A 16,438-nucleotide genomic window follows, 5' to 3' on the forward strand; every position below is an offset into this window, starting at 1 on the left:
GAGCTGCAAAAGAGTACTGCGTCTCGTTGTTGCTCGCATTGTGCATAAATGATGGAGCAGATGTGGTTCCTCTTTTAGTAAAGAACCCATCTCTAATGGTGTCTCTATACACCTCAATTACTAACGGAACGTCCAGATCAAGTAAGAGAGCTACTTCACTCATCAGGATCTTACACGCCTTCCACGAAAAGAGCTCCTCCGGGTCGATGGCTTCCGCACTTCCTCAAGAACACTTTGTCCATGTGTGGTGATCAAATTTTTAGCTATTGCCACACTTGCATACTTAACAAGCATCTGTAATGTACATACACATTTCTCTGTAGGATGCTTGTTCTATTTCTAATTTTTTAGACTTTCTTGCTTTCTTCTGATTGATTACTGTGACAGAAGCTCAGTTTTTTCAAGAGCTTGTCACTAAGGGTGCTCGTGCTTCTGTTTTTTTTTCTGATGAAGCAGTACTGTACAAGTAGTTGTTGTATTATATGATTCCTTTTACTTGTGCTAATAATTATAAGAATTATGTTTGCAATGTAATAAATCTTTCCTTGTCTAAATTTTATTTACTTTGTTTTTGTCCCAGATTACAGTTAAATTTTTAATTATATTTCTTTTCGCTCTTAGAAAGGACGCCTGTCAATCACATATTAGGGTGCCACATAAAACTTTATGCGTTTGGTCCTGCATTGATTATATGTATCAATTGATGTAGCAGCAGCTAGTAGGGATGGGCCTTACTATTGCTTCTTCATTTCATTTTCATCTCAGTCATGCAAAGCAAATCAGGGATATATCATAAACCTTCATCATATTTCTTTGTTTTTCCACCTGATCAACTACATGCTTGATGTTACATTTCACCAAACAAAAAGGAGAAATAAAGAAAATAAAAATAAACACCGACTTAGAGGTGTTATCAATAAATAAATAAAAAATTAGTGTTTTGATATCACAAATCACCCTTTATCAGTGAAAAAAATTCCCATTTTTTATGTTAGATATAAATATACATTAGTATTCAACTTAGAAGTATGCTATATCTGTCTCAACACAATTATTTTTTAAATTATTGGTGCATTATTGTATGATAAAACGATGAATTTCATTAATTTTCTTTTAAATCGGGGCAAAATTATATTGAATCCAGTTTTTTTGGTAGTTTTCGACACAATAAATTATGGTAATTACGTAATTTACCGTTGTATTTTAGTTTTTAAGAAAAATGAGAAGAAGAGAAAAATATACGAAACATGGTTTCATTTTTACATTTTTCCATTGAACAGCAGCTAGAATATGTAGCTTAAGCCTGTTTAGTTGATCAAATCCCTCTGCATTACTGCAGCAGGTGCCATTCACATACATATGTTGCTTCTCAACTACAAAAATCCAACTAGTAGTAAATGGTAACTGAGTGCTGAAATGATCAAATTGGATCAACTCCATGCTTAAAGTGGGGTCCACCCCCCCGGAACCGTTAATCTGCCACTGTCCAAGTCATATCATTCTCAAAGATCCAATGGCACACCTCAATCTTGCCGGGGCCTGAACCCAATGCAATGAAGGCCCCATGCCCCGGGCTCCAAGATGAGGTATCCAAATGACAGATGGCAACACCATGGTTTATTCTGGCCTTGGATTCCGCATCCAAAATATCCGCTTCGTAGACCCGAACTTTTGGAACTGAATGGCAGTAGTATACCAAGTACGGGAATAGGCTCTGATGACAAGACACTGATTTGGTCACGTTCCCACCGTTGATCCCTTTGACCTGCCCGATCGTGATATTACCATTCGACCCTTGTGTATTCTCTGTCGTGCGGACGGCTACATTCCGGCCAAGAACGGAGGTTGCAAAGTCGATCATGTCCTCGATCGAGGCCACACACCGCTTGGTCTCACCAGGGCTTGGTGCCCTCTCACACTCGTTTAATGAATTAACCAGCATGCTCGTCATGCTGGAATCATTCTCGGCATGGAAAATGTTCTTTAGTTCATCAATCTTGGAGGTCGAAAAGGGTAATTTTGTAACAATAGCCCGCGGCAAAAACGACCTTTTGGGCATTTTGTCCCTAATATCAGGCATAGGCATGACACTGCCACTCTTCAACATCTCCTCTCTGAAAAATTTCCCCGGCTCCACTGCCCACCTATTTACCTTTTTGCCCTTGGCTGCTAAGGAAGCAGCTGCGGCAGCGCTCTCATTAGTGTAGCTAGCAAATGTGACACCTTCTTTTGCATAGGCTTTGAAAGTGGTGTTCAGAGCATATTGCTTGAAATCGACAGTTTGGGCAGAGGCATCTTCGCCGTACCCACTAAATTTAGTATTGCCATCAGTGACATCCTGCGCGTAAGTCGCGAAATCCATCTGGGCAGCATTTGATTGCTTTCCGTAGGATCGGAAATCATCCCCTCCGACATTAGAATCACTCCTGTAACTCTTGAAACTCTCGACGGCAGAATTTCCTTCTGCGCCGTAATTCTTGAATGTGTTCTGCGGGTTATTTGTTTCGTCCCCGTATGAAGTGAACGTGTCATTGCCACCATTTCCAGTCTCGCCGTAATTCTTGAAATTGGAGCCCATAACGTTGGAATTTTTTCCGTAGTTGGTGAATTCATTTGTGGCGCCGTTGCCGTTCTTGCCGTAGCTGGTGAATGTCTGGTCGCCAGCATTGATATCTGTGGTGTATTCAGTGAAAATTTGTTTCCGTCCGTTACTGTTATCGGCATACTCGTTGAAACGGAGGTTTGGCACGTTTACGCCGTGGTTATAGTTGCTGAATTCTCCGTCGCCGCCAGTGGAGGCAGTGCCGTAGCCGCTAAAGCTCTGGTCTGCCATATTCACTTCCGTGGCGTAGCTAGTGAACTTTTCATTGTGGCCGACGGCGTCACGGCTGTAGCGGCGGAAATTGTCTGAAACTACGTTGTCCCCGTCGGAGTAATTCTTGAAAGAGTCAACACCGCCGAGCCTGTCCCCGCCGTAGTTAGTGAAATTCTTGTTAAGGTACGTGGCGAAGTCGACATTGTCCATGTGTTTTTCCAGGCTTGGCGATAAATCGGGGAAGCAAATGAGGTTGGCTTTGGTGCAGAAAAGAGGGAGATGCGTAGAAAGGGCGTTTTGATCATTGACGAGTTTGCAGAAGGAGGCATATTCCGCGGCGGTTAGCGGCGAGGCTTTGTCGAGCAAGAACGATGGTTCCGGCAAGTTGTTGGAGATTTGTTTCTTCCAGTAACGGACTACGTAGCCCTTTGGAGTAAAAGGGTTTTCTCCGGCGAGGGCGGCCAACACCACCTGCATTCAAGCAATACACACATCAATTAAGTCGCACGGCGGCGTACATACAAACCAACACACCCATATAACCAAGGAGATCACGGACAAGAAAATTAACAACTTGATCAACACTGCGAATAATTAAGGATAAAGGGGCTTACATCGTGGGATGGAAAAGAGCAGGAGATGAGTAAGAGGAGGAGGAAAAGAGGCGGAGCGGTGGAGGAGTGCATTTTTTATAAGTGAGAGAGGAAGATGAGTGAGGAAGAGATGGGCGGGTGTGGTTAGTTTCTGATTGGAGTTAGGATTTCATTTCTTTATAGTGAGGGAGAAAGGAAGGGGAAATTAGGGTGGATTGGTGTGATTTTTGAAAAATAGGATGGAGCGGTTCTCATGTCATACTTTAGGCATCACGCTTTGTGTCATACACACAAATAACAATGAAGCAAACTTGCTGTCGCGCTTTTAATATAGATCACACTTTTAGTTGCTGTAATACAAAAGCGGATTAGATGATATTCACGTTAAGAGTGCTTTGAGTTGAGGTGTTGGCATCCCCGATTTTTGATCCAATAGTTTGAGGTGGAAGAAGGAGCTGAATTTTTGGGCTGCTTTGTAGGAACATGATGCATGCATTACTACATATCTAAGGCTTGAACCACACATGACACATCTCAGTCAAAATCCTGCTTGCAAAAATGATGGGAACTTTTGAACCCCAAATTTCCTGATCTAGGTTTGTTTACATTTACATTCACTCATCTATGATTTATTTATATGAACTTGTATAATTATCTAAAAGATAGGGGTAGTTTGTATAAGCATGTCATAAATCAAGGAGTTTAAATGTAATTATTCCTCAAAATGTTTGTAGATTTCCAATATTTTCCTTTTTCTTTTCTGGTATAGTGTGAAAGTTGGAAATAGTGAATAATAATTTAACATCGTATGTAGATTTATATCCACAATAACTCATCTATCAAATCGTCACATATGTGGATTGAGTTGGTCGAGACAAGATAGATACATTGATTTATGTATCTGAATCAAACTTGTCTATAAATTCCTACTTTGATTGAATTACAAAAACGTCTTCTTGTAATGTTGAAGATTATCCACACAAATGTGTCATTTTCAAGATCACCGTGATGAATCTTCAATTTTGTGAATCATGGAGTCTTAGAGAATGCTTCAAGAAAAAACAAAGAAAAATAACATGGAGAAAGTAAATAAATAGAACACTTGAAGGTTGAAATTTTTTAATCCAGATCAAATTCAGTCGAATCTAAATCAATTATATAATAATTATAATACACACGTCGTGTGATTGATATACAATAAAGAAAAAAAAATCAACCATATATAAATTTATCATACTTACTATATAATTGATTCAATTTGATAAGACCTAATTTTGATAAAAAATTTACATTTGGAGGATTTTTTCTAAGCATACTGAATTCTGAGGATATGTTTCCTTAGGCTGGAGCGGGTTGCTTCTTCCACTCGCCTATAATTGGGCCTTAAAGTAGTTTTATTGTTTGGTCATAGGCCTAAAGATGACAAAGGTTTTTAGCCGCATACCAGTGTGGGGTGTATCCATGATTTTTGAGCTCAAGTGGTGTTCAATCACCTAGCACTGCTGGCTTGGGCCGGTCTACTTCGTATTGTGGGCTAATAATTGATAAATCAAGTACTGGAAGCATATGTTTGTCATAACAGCACACACACGAATTGTGTGCGCGTCCGTGCGTGCCTGGGATTCAGACATGAGGACGTGGCCAAGGAAATTGAGATGCATACGTAGCTACATGTGATGTACATAAATTCAAATCAATCTACAAAACAATAGTGACCATACAAGGTAGCCATGTCTTGTTTGCTCATCATCACTTTGCTATCCTTTTTCATCCACATCTCCCCTCCAATCCTTTCAACTCCCTTTAATTTTTGTCTCTACTTGCAATCTTCCTCCATACACACTTCAAATATGTGTTCCAAGTGTAAAATCTTGACAGCACACCACATCATCAACATTCTCTCTCGTCGTTCCCATATAAACCAATTCAAAATCAGTCCCCCCCTTCCTACCTTAGTATCTGCTAAACCCTCCAATTATCCCCAGATTCCAAGGTAGTACCTAGTACTTTTCTGCACCCAATCCCCATATATAGTACCCCTATGTATTTTCTTGACAATTGTCAGCTGGATGCAGGAGCATAATTATTAAGTTTAGAGGAAGCTTGGTATGGCTGGAACGTTCAAGAAATGCATTACGCTGTGCTGCACCAGGAAACCCGTGGTAATTTTGACCTCCTTTGTGCTCAATTTTGTTGATACTCCCGTTGTAGTTTTATCGCAAATATGGCTTTTCACACACACACACCCCCTTTCTAGACTATGGAAGATGATTGACACTCCCTACCCATCTTCCTTTTAAAGGGAGGAAGCAAATGTGAGAGATGCTTCTTAGATGGCATCCCATTGAAAGAAATTAGACATATAGGAGGACTTGGCAATAAATCATATACGATTTATATGTAATACATTATATTTTAGGAAGAGAAGTGTAATTATTTTTTTAAATAATAGGAATATAAACCGACTGAAAAAAACAAATTCTTTCAGAGAATACAACATCAGTAGATCCAAAGGTCCGGTGAGTTGAGTCACTTTTCTTTTGCCTAAAATAAAGGGGCATTTGAAGTTATGTCCGTTTGACTTGTCCATCCAAACACGCCACCAGCCACATTTGAGTTACATTACATTACATACCAAATTTTTATGAGTTCAACACTTAAATAATTAATCATAATTCTCCGGCCTGTGAGCGTGTTATCTTCTACTTAAAAAAGTATTATTATTATTAATCAAACAGTAGGAATATTCTAAAGTTGATTACTATTTTATAAGTAAGTGTTTGGATAACCATAATTAGAAAGCAAATAAATTAAACCAAATAAGAGTTAATTAAGATACATCTTATGATTTATTTTGTTGGTTGACATACCATTTTAGTAATACTGATTCTTTTAATAATTTCTAATTTAAAGTATTATTTAAATAATGAGAAAGTAACTTTTTAGGACCAAAAAAGGAAAAGAAAAATAAAGAAGTGGTGTCCACAATCCACTTACCATTTTCCATTAATATATCTCCACCACCCCACCCCTTGAATTGAATAATATTCATTTCTCTATAAAATAAATAATTATTAAAGTATTTATAATTGTATATATGTATAGTCCAACCAACCATAGTTTAATTTATTATCCATTCATTTAATTTTTAAATTAACCATGGTCATGAGCTCCTTGTATAAAACAAGAACCATGGGACACACTTGCCTTTAGGACACAACACAATAATCCTTGGTCTAATTTCCTTTATTTTTCAACTCAGAAAAAGCTATTTCCACAGTCATTAATCCCAAGAAGGGTTCGTCTGCAAATCTCGCAAAATAATTCACTCTAAAAAATTATTTATTTTCAATATTGTTTGTATTTATACAGCGTATGATTAGATACGTATGTGGTGTTTTGTGTACATAACAAGAGGATTTTATGTCTGGGATTTTGCAGAAAGAGGAAATGGTAAAGGACACGTACGAGGAAGCCATCGCAGGACTGAAGAAGCTTCTTAGGTACCGTATGTCTCTATGTATAATTCTTCTCCGTACTCCTCCTGCCATTTTTACCTACTTGTTTCCCATTTCTGTCCCTCTTTCCTCGGGATTATCGACACTTGTCATAACAGTCAACACTACCGACCTTTTCTTGTCATTTCACACCCTGCCCGGATAATACGCTTTTCTTGCATCATCGGCGGCTCTCATTTGTAACGCCCAAACAGTTTTTCAACTGTTTGTTTACGATCAACTGTGGGTCCCAGGGTGATGTGCTGAGCTCTTTTCGGTTTTCTGCATTTTCTTGGGATTGCAGTGAGAAAGGCGAGCTGGAGGCGGCTGCCGCCGCGAAGATCAGACAGTTGACGGCGGAGTTGGGTGGGGCCACCGAGAAGGGGGCGGTTGAGAAGCCGGCCTCGGACCCGGATGAGAGGATCCGAACCGGGTTCGATCACTTCAAGAAAGAGAAATACGAGTAAGTACTTTACTTTGTTGACGTATGTTCACTGGCATCAAAATGCATAAAAGTTTTGTACTTTGTGTTACGGTGTTGGAGCCCATTCGACATCCAAAATAGAAAAAGATGCCGGATTCTTGGAGATGCCGGAAATATACCATCCTGCAATCAATGAAATTACTTATCTACCCTCACATCACTATTTAGTTTCTTCTTGGTCTGGGATTGGGGTGGTTAGTAATTTCGTCTGTTATTCTAAAGTTGATTTTTGAGGGTACAATTTTTTTGTATTTGTGGATAGTATTGAATTGGGTCCTATAGGATTTATGACCATTGATGAAATGAAACTATAATTCGAGATCATTGCAATATTAAAAAATTAAAAACTATGTAATAAAAAAGGAATGCAGATGACTGATTTTTATACATTTGGACTTGTAGCAAAAATCCTGCTTTATATGGTCAGCTTGCCAAAGGACAAGCCCCAAAGGTACCAGTTCTAATTACCAATATTTTGGAATACAAAGAATTTGAGCTTTGATTTGTCATCATATGGTAATAAAACTAAAAGTGAATTATGGTATACGTAGTTCTTGGTTTTTGCGTGCTCGGATTCCCGAGTATGCCCTTCCCACGTCTTGAATTTCCAACCAGGGGAGGCATTCATGGTCCGAAACATTGCCAACATGGTTCCACCATTTGACAAGGTATAAACATCAACTATGATATATTGTTTAATTTATTAAAACATCGATATAATTAAGTACATAATTTCAAGAATTTTGCTTTGAACCTTTTTATCTTTGTTGGTGTGTGGGTGTGTGTGTATTGCAGACGAAATATTCGGGAGTGGGGGCTGCCATTGAATATGCAGTACTGCATCTGAAGGTGATTACACTAATTAATTTATATATAGTGTAGTCTAATTCTATAATTCCCCAACATTGATTCTAACTTTTCAGCATTTGATAATGTAAGAAAAAGCAGTTGGTTTAGTGAAAGTGGGTGTGTGGGAGGTGGTCAGATGAGGCACGCAAAAGTCCAAACCCCTACACCATATAATATAATATAATATAATATATACTGCTTTAATTAGTTAACTGGAAACCCCACCTAATTCCACGCTGCCTATAATGGGGTGGGTAGAGGTTTTGTAAAATACTACTGATTTGTTACTGTATTAAGTTAAAGATTTTTTTTTTTACTTATCATATTTATATCAGTCAAATAGTTTTTCTCTGAAGAAAATATTAAAATTATTTGTGGATGTACTGAGAAAAAATATCTATATTATATATTAAGATTTAGGGCTTTAGAGAAACAAGGTTTGGTAGCCAAAATGTAGATTGAACAGAATATACTTACTTGCACTTTTTCCTTCTATAAATAATTAATTAGTTATATCAATTATTTTTATTCATATAAATTTAAAATTTAATTTATTTTATCAACTTTGATCAGTAAATAATTATTCAAAAAAATTAATTTGTTTGGATGGATAGTAATAATATATAAATAATGATATAGGTGGAGAACATATTGGTAATTGGGCACAGCTGTTGTGGAGGCATAAAGGGGCTCATGTCCATTCCTGAGGATGCCACCACTCACACTCATCAGAGGTCAGTGTACTGTTGTACTCTCCAATTTTGCAACAGCTGCATTTTTTCATTATTTCTTGTAAATTGAATACTGAACGTTTCAGTTCCACAATACATATGCAGTGATTTTATAGAAGAGTGGGTCAACATTTGCAAGGCTGCTAAGGCGAAGGTGCGAACAGAATGCAGCAATTTAGATTTCGATCAGCAGTGCACTCTCCTTGAGAAGGTAATTCAATTGAACTAAGTGTGTGTGTAGAGAGAGAGAGAGAGAGCAATGTGGTGGTGATGAATTAGGATTAATTTATTATGTTTTGGTTTCTGTTGGAGGGATGAACAGGAAGCTGTGAATATATCACTGGCCAACTTGTTAAGCTATCCATTTGTGAGGGAAGGTGTGATGAAGAAAACCCTTTTGTTGAAGGGAGGACACTATGATTTTGTCAAGGGTTCTTTCCAGCTTTGGGACTTCGACTCCAAGCCATTACCCTCTATCACACTCTGACTAATATATATATATATATATATATATATATAACCTTGTCATGTCATCATGTAATGTAACTCTTACCATGATGTAAAATTAAGACATTCCCTTGTCCCTAATAATAAGTTTCTCTATTTGGCTTCTTTATCTTTGGTCTGTAAATTAAGCAAGCTACTGTCCAGTACTGTTGCTCATGCTCTGTAAAATGACAGTTTATTTAATTTTCTTTTCTGGGTCTTGTGTTTTTCGTCAAATCTTCATTCTCAACTTATTTTTCATACACAATACCGTGTTTGCTAAGACACTAATTTCGCAAATCCAGCTATTTCATCTCAACAACTGATTATTTAGCGTACTTTTCAAATTGAGGATGCTACACTCACATACTATTTCAATTTTTCTTTGCTCTATTAGTACATCATATTAATAACAAGACATATATATATATATATATATTTATATGTACGACATGACTCCCCACGGCAATCTTTATTCAACCCTCATATAATCTCTGTTTCATAGGCAAACGGGCTCTTACGGAATTGGAAATATGACCACCTTTCCAGTGGCTCGATTCGTTTCCAGGTAGGAGAAAGCTTCATTCACCTTGTCGAAAGGAAAGGGTCCGTTCGGATCGAGCACCGCCTTCACCTTCCCACTCTCCAGATACGGATTCAGTTTCTTTAAGAACTCTCCATTTGAAGTGACCACAAATCCAATTGCGGGTGGTGTGACCGGACCGAATATGGTTACGACACCACCACCTTCCTTCACTGCCTTCACCGCCCGATCGCTTTGCCCTGTTCACATTCAAAACAATTCATGTTATTACATCTATATACTCATCATCTTAATTAAAATGCTATGATATGATGATCGCCGGAGTTTTCATGAGGCGAATAGGGTCATTGTCTTTACCGACAGCATCATAGACTACATCGAATTTCTCAGGCAAATCTTCGAAGTTCTCCTTGGTGTAGTCGATCACCAAATCAGCGCCCAGGCTCTTTAGAAATTCCAGTTTTTGAGTGCTGGAAGTGGCTGCAATTCTTGAAGCACCAAAGACCTGTTTCGCAAGCTGCAATATCACCAAGCTCTTGTTGAAAATAAATTTTAATCCATTGGGTAAACCTTCTAGGTCCACCATGCTCCTAGTGGAAAAATAACGAAATATGTACAGAGAAAATCAAGATCAATACAGTATATAGTAGGAGCATTTCACCTGAATGACAAGGGATCCAACACCACCAGCACCTCCAAGGACAAGAATAGATTTTCCCTCAGACAAGCCAGCCTTTTCGAGACCTTCATAGGCTGTCTCAATTGCAAGAGGGAGAGCTGCAGCCTGGACAAAATCAAGATTCCTGGGCTTCACAGCCAATAATTTCTCCTCAGCAACCGTGTACTCAGCTAAAGAACCCAACTGTTTGGGTTTTTCCAATGCTTTCTCATTGATGTCTCCGTACACTTCATCTCCTTCCTTCAGCTCCTTCACTTGACTCCCAACTTTAACAACGATGCCGGCAACATCGTGCCCTGGAACAATCTGAAACAGTTGAATTTGTATTAATAGGCAATACGAACATGCTTGAAAATAACCAAGAATTCGAATAATAGAAAAGGATGATGATGGAGAGCTACAGGAAGAGGTGAATCAGTGGCCTTGATCAGCCCAAGTCTCCTCTTGAAATCAACAGGATTAAGAGCAGCAGCAGCCACCTTAATCAACACCTGATCATCCTTAACTTCAGGCACAGCAACATTAGACTCCAGCTTCAAAACCTCAACACCCCCGTATTCACTGTAAATCCAGGCCTTCATTTCTATCCTAAGAGTTTATAAAAACAGGCCCTTCTGCGCGCAGTGGCCTGATCTTTGCAGCCTATTTATAATTAGCTTAGACAGTAAAAATTGGAGGGTTTTAGTTGTATCATGGAGAGTGGAGCGGTCTATGATTAATACTCCGGACAGTGGTTAAGAGATGATTGATGTTCATGGTTTTACCTATTTTGCCACTTCAACTTTCTTACCTAACATTTTTGTTAACTATGTAGCATTCAGTCTAATTATGACTCAAGACCCCACATTCTGTCAATGGTTTAGTCACTATAAACATAATCAGGGTGCAAAAGTTTTCTTTCCAAGCTGTTGGCAGGTTCAATGTATTTGGACATGAATTTATTTGCTTTAAGGTTCTTTTTCATGTTTCTTGCACATTGAATGCATTTGGACATGTTTTTTATGCGGATACCATAATCAACTGTTTTTTGAGAAGGTTGTGCTAATGTATGTCTTTTCCAGTCCCAAAATTTTCCAATTCCTTGTTGCAGGATAGCAAATAGTCCTGACGCTTACCATCACACCAAACTTAAAGTGCACAAGTAATTTATAAACAAGAAGGTTTGTAAATGTTCAATTATGACCACATAAAACATACATACACACTGCCCACAAAAAAGAGTTGATCGTATTATTATTTAACATTTTCTTTTATTATTGCAGATTGTAGTTTTTAATTGTTCACCACTTCTACCAGTCATTCTCGATAGCACTTGTCTCCGTCACAGATCCACCCTTCTGCTGGGGCCCCTTCTGCATCTACTGATTCTTTTCCTCCCACATCTCCTTCTGTTCCCTTGCTATTGTCGCCTAACGCGCACTTTGGGTGCAGATCAAAGTCGCACTCTTCACAATAGTACGACCAAATGCGTCCCTCTTCTCCACAATCATCACAATTGAAGAACTGGCGCTTGGTGAGAACAAGCTCATGATCGTGAAGAGCGGATTTTGAGTTCTTAGGCCACCCCTCTGCCATCTTCTCATGCGCTGCTTCAATTTCCTCTAGCCGTTCTGTAGTGAAAGGAAAAGCTTCTGCACCGTGGTACATGATCAGTTCCCGAACTTCAGTTGAGACCGTCCTGCCATTTGGCCCGATTGCAATGACCATCGGAATGCCACGAACCTTGAATAAGCGACCCAAAAATTCTTTCCTTTCGTCGCCGAACGGAAGTGCAAGCCAGGGCATCTTTGAGAAAAATTCATCAAAAGATGTTTCATCCCTGTCACTTGATATGAATACAACTTCTAGCACGTTGCCGTTTTTGTTGATTTCTTCATATGCTTTTATGAGCGCAGGCAGGAAAGCACGGCAAGGGGGACACCAGTGGGCAGAAAAGTAAAGCAGTATGTTTTTTCCAACAAGATCAGACACAGGGATCTGACAAGGGAAGATCTTTCTGTTAGAAAGAACATTGTTTTGAACTAGACAGAGGACCAGAATAAAAACCAGAAACTCAAACTGAATCAGCCAAAAGAATTTACCAATAGGATGCATAGAATACCAGTGAAATACCTTGAATTTCAGTGAAGGAGAGGCCATAAGAACATAACACAATGAGGAATGGAGTTAGTGTCATCACCGAAACATGCTTACCTTAATCCCATCTTTGCCAATTACAAAATCACAATCTTTTGCCACCAAAATGGATTCAAGTGTTTGTGCTTCCCTCTTTGCCTTTTCCAACTCTTCAAGCTCTGCAAATTTCTCAGGCGTGAAAGGATAGGCCTTTGTGCCATGTTCATCGACAGCATCAGCAACATTTGAATGAAGTGTCTTCCCGTCTGGGCCAATTACAACCACAGTTGGGAGGCTTTCAAGCTCAAAATATCGGAGTAGCTTTGCACAGCATTTGTCCTTGACAGGCAAAGAAAACCATGGCAAGTGTTCAAATGCTTCTTTGAATGATTGTTCATCATCATCAAGGGGTATCATAACAATCTCAAAGTTCTCTCCTTGTTCTTTCAAACTCTTATATACTTCAACGAGCTTTGCATTAAAAGCAAGGCATCCATTGTATGTGGCCAGAAAAATATACAAGCCCACTGTCTTACCTTCCAGCTCAGAAACAGGTACCTTGTATAAATAAGGCAAAGAAGAGAGTACATCAGAACTAGACCCACTGGAACAAACATTAGAATGGTTCTACTCAGCAGAAGAGCAAAAATAAGAATCACCTTTTTCCCATCAGCTGTGATCACATAGTCTCTAGATTTTGTAACCAGTAAGGTTTTCAATGACTGGTTCCTTTTAGCTTCTTCTTCTTGTTCCACGAGTTTCTCAATATGTTCAGAAGTAAAAGGGTATCCTTCCACTCCATGTTCTTGGATGATTTCTACACCATCGCTGGTCAATACCTTACCATTTTCATCCAGGATTTCAAGATGGGGTATTCCACTGACAGCGAACAATTCATCCAGTTGTCCACGTGTCTCAGAATCAGAAAATGGAATCGCAAGCCAAGGCATCTTAGAAAAATAAGCATTAAATGACTCGTCATCCTCATCACTAGAGACAAACACAATCTCAAAGTTGTTAACTTGCAGGAGCTCATTGTAAACCTCCACCAAGTTTGGAGTGAATCGCTGGCACGGACCGCACCATGATGCAGAGAAATATAATCCAACTATCTTTCCCCTTAAACTATCTACTCTAACCTACAAGAATTAACACATTTAATGAATCTTCTATCTGTATAATAGCAGTAGCCAATCAAACCAAATGAACTCTGAAAAAGAAAAAAGAAGCTATACACAATGAAAATCACTTAATACACTATGCAAACCCTCTCTTCACTTTTCCTTATCGAGTCAACAGTTTCCAGCTTGTACACAAAAAATACATTTCCAGTCACTGAAAAGAGAATCGTGGTAAGTTAAGATACCACTACAATCAATGAATTGCAACTCAATGAAACCAAGTTTTTGCCTTCATTCTTGAAGGAAGTATGTAACTTTAAAAGCAGAAACTTAAGATATTCCAGTAACAAGTATAATTAGAAAGTAGGAAACCCAGCAAATGTACATGCCAAGTTTGGGGTAAATGTTTCAGATACCCATCCAGTTTCCATAAATTTCTTCAACAATTAGCATAAACAATGAACAAAATGTTTTGATTTTCTTACAATGTAGTCAAAACCCAGAAAGCGTAGCAGAAATCAATTTTGAAAGCAATGCTAACAAAACTTTGAGATGCAACCACCTCACAACCAATCCCATCAAATGTTAAACCTCCCAAAAGACCGAAAATAAAGTATTGAAAGCACGATCTTTCGGACCGGCAGCACAAAAACAACAAGAATGAATTCTTAGAACCAAGTAAGAAATTGCACAAACCCATAATAACAACCTAAACACTAAAACCAAAGAGATGACCAAAAACAAAATTACCAGAACCACATCCTGAACTTAAATAGAAACACAAGAAGAAACGAGCCCTAAAATTCAAGAAATCAAATAGCAACAAACCACAACCACCCCGCTCGGTCTAAATAACAAAACACAGACTCGGAAATTACCTGATCACCGTTGTTGCGAACAAGGAAATCCCTGTTTGGAACGCATAAAATAGAAGCAAGGTCATATTTCTTGTCCTCATTAGTTCTCTCAAGCTCACCATTTTCTGGGCTCTCCATCAGTCACTTCAAGAAACCGCTAATCCTGAATGAGGTCAAGAAAACACTCAGAAGGGCAAACAAGCGCACAGAGGTTAAGACCTCAGAAGTGCTGAGCTATTTATATTTAAAAGAGAAGAGAAGAAAAACAGTTGATATTTTCTTAGACAACAATCCTACGCGCGACGTGGGAATATATATTTACGCAGGAGATGACTCACTACAGCGTCAACGTCAACGTCAACTAGAAAATCAGTTCCAGATACTTTGCTTAATATTGATGGTTTTCTGTGTGAATGGGACGTCGGCATCAATCTCAGCCGTAAGTTCGTTCTTCATTCTGTAATTACGGTCACAATGCCTATATTTTCGTTTTCTTTTTCTTCCTTTTCTTGTTTATATAATTTCTGAAACTTCCTACTTTGCTTTTTATATAATTGAATTAGGTATAAATTATGGTAATAAAGTTTTTCACTTTTCATTTTTTTATGCTTCGTTGGAGAACACATTCTCCGAATAAATAAATAAAAAGCAAACTAATAAAAAAAACATGAAATACAAAGTTATATACAGAATAATATCTTAAGAAAAGAAGAACATTTTGTAAATTTAATCTAAGATATTAAAATAACTTTGTCAATTTTTCAGAACGTTAGCATCTTAATTGTTTCGGGCCTCAATTGGATCGTCCTACATATTTGAGCCTAAAATAAACCCATTCAGATCAATGTGTGCTGCTCAAGATTTTCTTGAATACGTTGTTTTCCGGCGCATTTGAAGCCCATAAGGTTGCAGTGGGCTCCAATCGAGTCCCACACAATACAGTCCGAAATAGATTTTTTTTTTGGTAATGTGTGAAATTATGAACTGAATTGCGTTGTTCCAAGCAAATAATAGACATTGCCATGACACTAATTAATAAGTTGTTCTAACGTAATATTTACTAATAATTGAAGTATTCATAAGTTAAACTTTTATTATATTAATTTAATTAAATAAAATTAATATTTGATTAAAATTAGCAAACTAAGTTAATTTTAGCTGTGTATGAATAGAAAATCATTAATTAATAAACAAAAAATATAGTTATTTGTAGAAAAAAAAAATTAGAGTCATGGGTGTGTAAGGAATAAACTTGTATCATATATAATGAAGATTAAAGTCCCTTTGGGAGATGGATGTACTGAGCTTATCTATCTATCTATCTTTGATATTACAATATAGTTTTTTCTTTTTTGAAAGTGTTGATATTATAATGTAGTTTTAATATATTTATTATGTGATTATGCAATAATATTGATTGGGGCACATAATTATTGATGCGCGCGACGTCGAGCCCACACAGCCACCGACATCGATCGACATGCTTCAGCTTTCTCTAAAAACAAAGAATAAAAACAGAAAATCAAGCCAAGAATGTCATCAATTAGCCCATCACTTCATTGCCAACTTTACATCAATTCGAATATATATACAGCTATCATGTTTCACACTCCACTCCACTCCCCCCCCCCCCCCCCCCCCCCTCTCTCTCTCTCTTTATATTCTTT

General features: G+C 38.0%; 5 protein-coding genes across 6 annotated transcripts in view; 2 read left to right on the plus strand and 3 right to left on the minus strand.

Annotated features, from left to right (window-relative positions):
• The window catches only part of LOC105156769 (U-box domain-containing protein 19-like), a 2,239-nt gene extending 1,906 nt beyond the window's left edge, over positions 1 to 333 (plus strand). Inside the window, exon 1 of the mRNA XM_020692163.1 lies at positions 1 to 333. This exon is cut by the window's left edge and continues 1,906 nt beyond it. Coding sequence (XP_020547822.1) covers positions 1 to 251 — 251 coding nt within the window. The 3' untranslated portion in view covers positions 252 to 333.
• On the minus strand, positions 1,256 to 3,738 carry LOC105156603 (polygalacturonase-1 non-catalytic subunit beta-like). Its single transcript, XM_011072781.2, has 2 exons — positions 3,430 to 3,738; positions 1,256 to 3,286 (listed from the first exon to the last, which is right to left on the minus strand). The coding sequence occupies exons 1-2, from the start codon at positions 3,499 to 3,501 to the stop codon at positions 1,472 to 1,474; spliced, it is 1,887 nt and encodes a 628-aa protein (XP_011071083.1). The 5' UTR covers positions 3,502 to 3,738; the 3' UTR covers positions 1,256 to 1,471.
• Positions 5,177 to 9,664, plus strand: LOC105156604 (carbonic anhydrase 2-like). 2 transcript variants are annotated; one of them, XM_011072782.2, is made up of 10 exons: positions 5,177 to 5,401; positions 5,484 to 5,570; positions 6,850 to 6,911; positions 7,210 to 7,368; positions 7,792 to 7,840; positions 7,941 to 8,057; positions 8,185 to 8,238; positions 8,878 to 8,972; positions 9,075 to 9,180; positions 9,292 to 9,664. In XM_011072782.2, exons 2-10 carry the CDS (start codon positions 5,517 to 5,519, stop codon positions 9,454 to 9,456), a joined length of 861 nt encoding a protein of 286 aa, XP_011071084.1. In that variant the 5' UTR covers positions 5,177 to 5,401; positions 5,484 to 5,516; the 3' UTR covers positions 9,457 to 9,664. The 2 variants fall into 2 exon arrangements, with proteins under 2 accessions (XP_011071084.1, XP_020547627.1); XM_020691968.1 differs by lacking the exons at positions 5,177 to 5,401; positions 5,484 to 5,570 and adding an exon at positions 6,566 to 6,706.
• On the minus strand, positions 9,803 to 11,423 carry LOC105156605 (2-methylene-furan-3-one reductase). Its single transcript, XM_011072783.2, has 4 exons — positions 11,080 to 11,423; positions 10,661 to 10,984; positions 10,357 to 10,516; positions 9,803 to 10,238 (listed from the first exon to the last, which is right to left on the minus strand). Exons 1-4 carry the CDS (start codon positions 11,257 to 11,259, stop codon positions 9,973 to 9,975), a joined length of 930 nt encoding a protein of 309 aa, XP_011071085.1. The 5' UTR covers positions 11,260 to 11,423; the 3' UTR covers positions 9,803 to 9,972.
• LOC105156607 (probable nucleoredoxin 1) lies at positions 11,807 to 15,051 on the minus strand. Its single transcript, XM_011072784.2, has 4 exons — positions 14,793 to 15,051; positions 13,453 to 13,932; positions 12,872 to 13,351; positions 11,807 to 12,655 (listed from the first exon to the last, which is right to left on the minus strand). The coding sequence occupies exons 1-4, from the start codon at positions 14,907 to 14,909 to the stop codon at positions 11,975 to 11,977; spliced, it is 1,758 nt and encodes a 585-aa protein (XP_011071086.1). The 5' UTR covers positions 14,910 to 15,051; the 3' UTR covers positions 11,807 to 11,974.

This window comes from Sesamum indicum, linkage group LG2, assembly GCF_000512975.1.
Source record: "Sesamum indicum cultivar Zhongzhi No. 13 linkage group LG2, S_indicum_v1.0, whole genome shotgun sequence".
NCBI lineage: Eukaryota > Viridiplantae > Streptophyta > Magnoliopsida > Lamiales > Pedaliaceae > Sesamum > Sesamum indicum.

What these genes read in the sequence shown, in the direction of transcription:
- LOC105156607 (XM_011072784.2), bottom strand. Translation starts at nt 14,909, where the DNA reads ATGGAGAGCCCAGAAAATGGTGAGCTTGAGAGAACTAATGAGGACAAG. An exon ending in TTCGCAACAACGGTGATCAG is followed by an intron (nt 13,933 to 14,792) that starts GTAATTTCCGAG and finishes TAATTCTTGTAG; the next exon opens with GTTAGAGTAGATAGTTTAAG. An exon ending in TTGGCAAAGATGGGATTAAG is followed by an intron (nt 12,656 to 12,871) that starts GTAAGCATGTTT and finishes TTCCCTTGTCAG; the next exon opens with ATCCCTGTGTCTGATCTTGT.
- LOC105156605 (XM_011072783.2), bottom strand. Translation starts at nt 11,259, where the DNA reads ATGAAGGCCTGGATTTACAGTGAATACGGGGGTGTTGAGGTTTTGAAG. An exon ending in CCACTGATTCACCTCTTCCT is followed by an intron (nt 10,985 to 11,079) that starts GTAGCTCTCCAT and finishes CAACTGTTTCAG; the next exon opens with ATTGTTCCAGGGCACGATGT. An exon ending in TTGGATCCCTTGTCATTCAG is followed by an intron (nt 10,517 to 10,660) that starts GTGAAATGCTCC and finishes GTGATATTGCAG; the next exon opens with CTTGCGAAACAGGTCTTTGG.
- LOC105156604 (XM_011072782.2), top strand. Translation starts at nt 5,517, where the DNA reads ATGGCTGGAACGTTCAAGAAATGCATTACGCTGTGCTGCACCAGGAAA. An exon ending in CCAAAGGACAAGCCCCAAAG is followed by an intron (nt 7,841 to 7,940) that starts GTACCAGTTCTA and finishes TGGTATACGTAG; the next exon opens with TTCTTGGTTTTTGCGTGCTC. An exon ending in ATGCAGTACTGCATCTGAAG is followed by an intron (nt 8,239 to 8,877) that starts GTGATTACACTA and finishes ATAATGATATAG; the next exon opens with GTGGAGAACATATTGGTAAT.
- LOC105156603 (XM_011072781.2), bottom strand. Translation starts at nt 3,501, where the DNA reads ATGCACTCCTCCACCGCTCCGCCTCTTTTCCTCCTCCTCTTACTCATC. An exon ending in GCTCTTTTCCATCCCACGAT is followed by an intron (nt 3,287 to 3,429) that starts GTAAGCCCCTTT and finishes GCTTGAATGCAG; the next exon opens with GTGGTGTTGGCCGCCCTCGC.